We start from the raw sequence: 4,899 nt of genomic DNA on the forward strand, positions 1-4,899 counted from the left end.
TATCCACACATTAACATAATAAGACAGTCGCTTAGTAAGTTAATCACGGTTAAGTTAATCGCAGTGATTCTTTTTAAATCAGAACCACTCCGAGTCAATTAAAATTGATTAAAAAATGACGATGTGAAATTTATCGATAAAGTTCGGGCTCTGGTTTATTCTTGCATTTACATTAGACATACAAATACGTCATCACATAATTAATATTTCGATAAATCGTTTTTAGCAGCTTAATTGCTTATCGTCTTATCCGATAATGATGCATTGATTGTATCCAAACTCGATATTATGTAATCTTTTGATTTCATATTTAAAATTAATATAAAACTTAGCTAATGAAATGTGGCCGTCAAATAATAGATTAATAAATTTTTTATTTAAATATAAAAATGGATTATATTAATTATTATATCATAAAAACATCTGTTAAACTAAAAGACTATACTACATAAATATTGTAAAAAATTATATTTTTATATTATTATTATTGTAACAATTAAAGAATTACAGTTTTGTAATGTTTTTGGAAGGCATATTACTGACATTTTGCAGGCATATTGTTAATTTACATTTTTGAAATATCTGCAATGTTACATTGCAATCTCCAATATTGCAACATTGCAGCAATATTACTTCAATTTTCTGTGTTGTATGAGTATATGACACTATATAATCTGCGTATAAGAAAAACGTATGTATAATACAATAAAATGCAATTTAAATTTTAATAAATTATTTTTAAAAATATTAAAATATTAAAATTCTTAAATTACAAAGTGTGAAATAGTACGTGATGAAATAATATTTAATATATATATTTATAGTAAATACATTTTGTACTTATGTTAAAACTGATCATTACTCAAATCATTATTAAAATTTTGTATTGAATTTTTAACATATACAAATGTGTTTAACATAATATGATATTTTAATGTATTACACTAAATTGATATTTAATATTTTTTAGTATCAAAATAACATAATTTATAAGTAAATAAAGAAATACAAAAATAATGTATATTCAAAAATAATGTATATTAAAACGTGAATTTTAAGATAAATGAATAATATATATGTTAATTTGACATATTATAAACGTTTAATTTATTGAAAATATGCTTCCAATTTGTATTAATTTATTTCTAATTTGTATCAAAGTTACATTTTTTTGTTAATGAAATGTAAAAAAGTCCATCAGAGTCTATATCAGCTCTTCAGATGCACAGAAAATTCTTTATTTTCGTGTGAATGCAACAATACGAATAAAATAAACATTTCGACCCTTCTTTTTTTGTTAATTTCTTTACATAATAATGTACTACTTTCTAACATATTCAGCTTGATACCTACATAAATGTATCCAAAATACATCATATAGATATCTTAAAGATACATGTGATATCTTTAAAATATCTGTCTGATGTATTTCGGACATTTTTACTGTATGGATATTAAATTAACATAAAGATTTGAATTGACCGTTTAGGATGAAATACATATATTAAATTTTACACATATTTTTCCACAATTATTGTATTTATATACAATAATATTAGGTATTTATATATATATAAATTTACAAATATTCTAAAGCAACACATTTCACTAATCATTTATATCACAACTTATTTGCTGGCTTTAATAAAGGATTTTCTGATAATTTTTAATTTATGAAATTACAGCAATATGAAGGAGATATATGTAGGAAATATTTCAAATGTATTATTAATGCATTGTGTAGATTTATAATAGTTAAAGGTTTTATGTCGCAATTTCTGAATCATTGTGCCGATTGCTTCAAGTCTCATACTCTAGATAAAAATTTCGAAATAAATTTTATCTCAAAAGATAGAGATCTTTGTAGACACAATTCGATCACACATTTAACGCTTAATGTAAGTTGATAATTATCGAAATAATTTCAAGAGAGTTCATAATTAAATGTACCAGATTAAACAGATTAGAATTCGTTTTTTGCGTCTCATATATATATATATATATATATATATATATATATACATTTCAAAGTATATATGTTCTCTTAGTGAAGTGCTTAAAATGGCCTATATAAACGTACAAAGAAGATTCATTATTATCAGTACTGTGCATACTTTCAATATGTATACGTTCTTTTCTTTGGTAGTCGCTTGTTTAGCGATAACTGCTCATGGTAAGCAAAAATATATAAGATTAATTCTTATTATTCAAATCAGTTTTCTTTAATTTACAAACTGTCAATTAAAACGGTGAAATTGTACAAAGTTTGAATCTTTGATATTTTCGATGATTAAAGTAAAACTACAAAATTTATACATTACTTTATAAGAAATCTGTTATTTTTTAAATAATATCATTTAAATAAAATTATTTATTATATTTTAATATGGAGATGTCAAAAATAGACCCGAATGATTTTAAAATAATTGCTAAACAATATTTCTAATATTTATTGACTTTTTTATAATAATTCAATAAATGATTAAATTATTTACATTTTTCAGACATTAAAAAATGTAGCATTATACATTATATGTTAACAGTAATCGTTTATGGATAGAATGGCCTATTATAATATTTGCAATTGTTTATTAAAAATTAAACAATATTTTATTTTAAATCTGATTTATATTTCGTTTTACGTTCATTACATATCTTACAGGCTTTCCAGAACCTGAAATTGTTGGTGGAAGGGACGCGCCGATCGGCAAGTTCCCGTACCAAGTATCTCTGAGAAAATCCGGACGTCATTCCTGCGGTGGATCCATCATCAATCATTATACCATTCTCACTGCTGGTCATTGTTTAGTAAGGTACATTCTTTATTCCTGTTTTATATTATTCATACATGCACCTATAAATATAATTATATTTGTCACTCTAAGAGAACAAAGTTTAAAATGAGGTGATTCTTTTTACCTATAAGTCAATTGCCTATAGCATTGTTTGCCTTCATTACTTTTGCCGACAATTCGTTTGAGCATAAAAATTATTGCCTATAGTTTAATTGCCTACATGCACTTTTGCGCACAAATAAAAGCACGAATAAAAGATCTATAAGTAATAATTCATATAGACAAATGTGACTTCGTTTTTGAAATTTTATGCGCAAAAATATATGTAGGCAATCGAGCAGTAGACAATCATTTTTGTGCGCAAATGAACTGTCGGCAAAAGTGATGTAGGCAAATAGTGCTGTAATCAATCGATTTCTAAGTAAACGGGATCTTCCCTTCTTTAAAATCATCTGAGAAGTAATCGACTAAAATATTTTTAACAGCTTAAATGGTCCCGGTGCTTTCACATCGTTAACTATTCACGCCGGCACAAATCTGCTAAGCGAAAATGGTACTGTCTACAAAGCTAAACAAGCCATTATTCACGATGCTTACAATTCCCTTAGATTAATCAACGACATCGGTTTACTTATTCTGTCGACTCCAATTAAATATACCAAATATATACAGCCTATATCACTTGCAACTACCGACAGTGCTCCCAGTGGCTCTTACTGCATCTTATCTGGATGGGGAAGAGTTAAGGTAAACATCAAATAATAATTATTTCATGTAACAAATGCAGCCTTAACTTTAATATTAATCAAATATTTTTTAAATAGTTCGTAAAATATAAAAGTTGTGTTTAAAATATTGGCATTACTTTAAATTAATCCACATAGCACACTTTAGTGGACGTCTTGAGAATATCTTTAGAAAGTAGCAATATCTTCAAATATCTTTAGGATATCAATTGAAAATCTGTACTATAAAAATAATAAGAAATAATTATTTTCTTATTATAATTAAACATAATTCACAATAAGTGAAAAAAGTTCTTAAAATTATTTATATACGCATAAAAAATATAAAACTACATAATAATAACTCGAGTTATTTGTCTTGTAAATTTCAAATTATTAATTTATTTTAAATTAAAAAGAAATTCAATAAATACACAAACACACACAAACAAAAAAACTGTTGTTGGATATATAAAAATATTAGTGTTTGAATTTATAGAAATTTTTTTATTTACTCTTAGCTTGGTGGTACGATTCCTGATAAGTTACAAGAGATTGAGTTAAATGTTTATGACTTAGTTAAATGCCATCAAAGCCAGAGAAGGGTACAATCTAGTCACATTTGCACACTAACCAGAATAGGCGAAGGCGCGTGCCACGTAAGTATTACTGTTTATTACCTCAAATATCACTGCATAAAACAAAATATAATAAACAAAGCTAGTATTCCACCTTCGTTATTTATCTCTTTAATGTATATGCATATAGAGATTTTAGATTCTAAAATATAAAATACTTAATAGAAGATATTATTATAATTTGCAATTTTATTTATATAAAATACGTAAAATTATAAATTTCAAAGTCATCTATTAAATCTACAATATATATTAATAAATATAATCTCAGAAAAAAAACATCTGCAATACAATATAACACTAAATATATAAGTAATAATATCGAAATCTTTTATTGTATAATAATTAAATGTGAGACGTGAATTAAATTAAATAAAAGCTCGATTTATAATAAATAATTAAACATTATCTCTATTAAATTTCAGGGAGATTCCGGTAGTCCTCTTGTTTCTAATGGTGTTCAGATTGGTATTGTCTCTTTTGGTACACCATGTGCTCGGGGAAAGCCTGATGTACACACTAGAGTGGCCTCTTTCACGGAATGGATTGAAAACCATATTGTCGAATAATAGGACAAAATCAAATATATCTTAAACAAAAATATTAATTAAATTAATATTAATTAAATAAAATAATATTAAGATATATTTTATACATATACATTATTATTTAAATATATTAATATTCTTTATTCCACAAATATTGCATAAATTTATTTCATAAAACGTTCAACAAGTTTAA

General features: G+C 24.9%; 1 protein-coding gene across 1 annotated transcript; it reads left to right on the forward strand.

The window, feature by feature from the left end:
• Positions 1-2,071: 2,071 nt before the first annotated feature.
• On the forward strand, positions 2,072-4,728 carry LOC108757021 (chymotrypsin-1-like). Its single transcript, XM_018501262.1, has 5 exons — positions 2,072-2,173; positions 2,663-2,817; positions 3,279-3,542; positions 4,042-4,179; positions 4,584-4,728. The coding sequence occupies exons 1-5, from the start codon at positions 2,122-2,124 to the stop codon at positions 4,725-4,727; spliced, it is 753 nt and encodes a 250-aa protein (XP_018356764.1). The 5' UTR covers positions 2,072-2,121; the 3' UTR covers position 4,728.
• The last annotated feature ends 171 nt before the right edge of the window (positions 4,729-4,899 follow it).

This window comes from Trachymyrmex septentrionalis, unplaced genomic scaffold (assembly GCF_001594115.1).
Source record: "Trachymyrmex septentrionalis isolate Tsep2-gDNA-1 unplaced genomic scaffold, Tsep1.0 scaffold131, whole genome shotgun sequence".
NCBI lineage: Eukaryota > Metazoa > Arthropoda > Insecta > Hymenoptera > Formicidae > Trachymyrmex > Trachymyrmex septentrionalis.

Bases quoted from the DNA above. Each gene is read 5' to 3' on its own strand.
- LOC108757021 (XM_018501262.1), top strand. From the start codon at position 2,122: ATGTATACGTTCTTTTCTTTGGTAGTCGCTTGTTTAGCGATAACTGCT. The intron at 3,543-4,041 runs GTAAACATCAAA...ATTTACTCTTAG, and splicing joins CTGGATGGGGAAGAGTTAAG to CTTGGTGGTACGATTCCTGA. The intron at 4,180-4,583 runs GTAAGTATTACT...ATTAAATTTCAG, and splicing joins TAGGCGAAGGCGCGTGCCAC to GGAGATTCCGGTAGTCCTCT.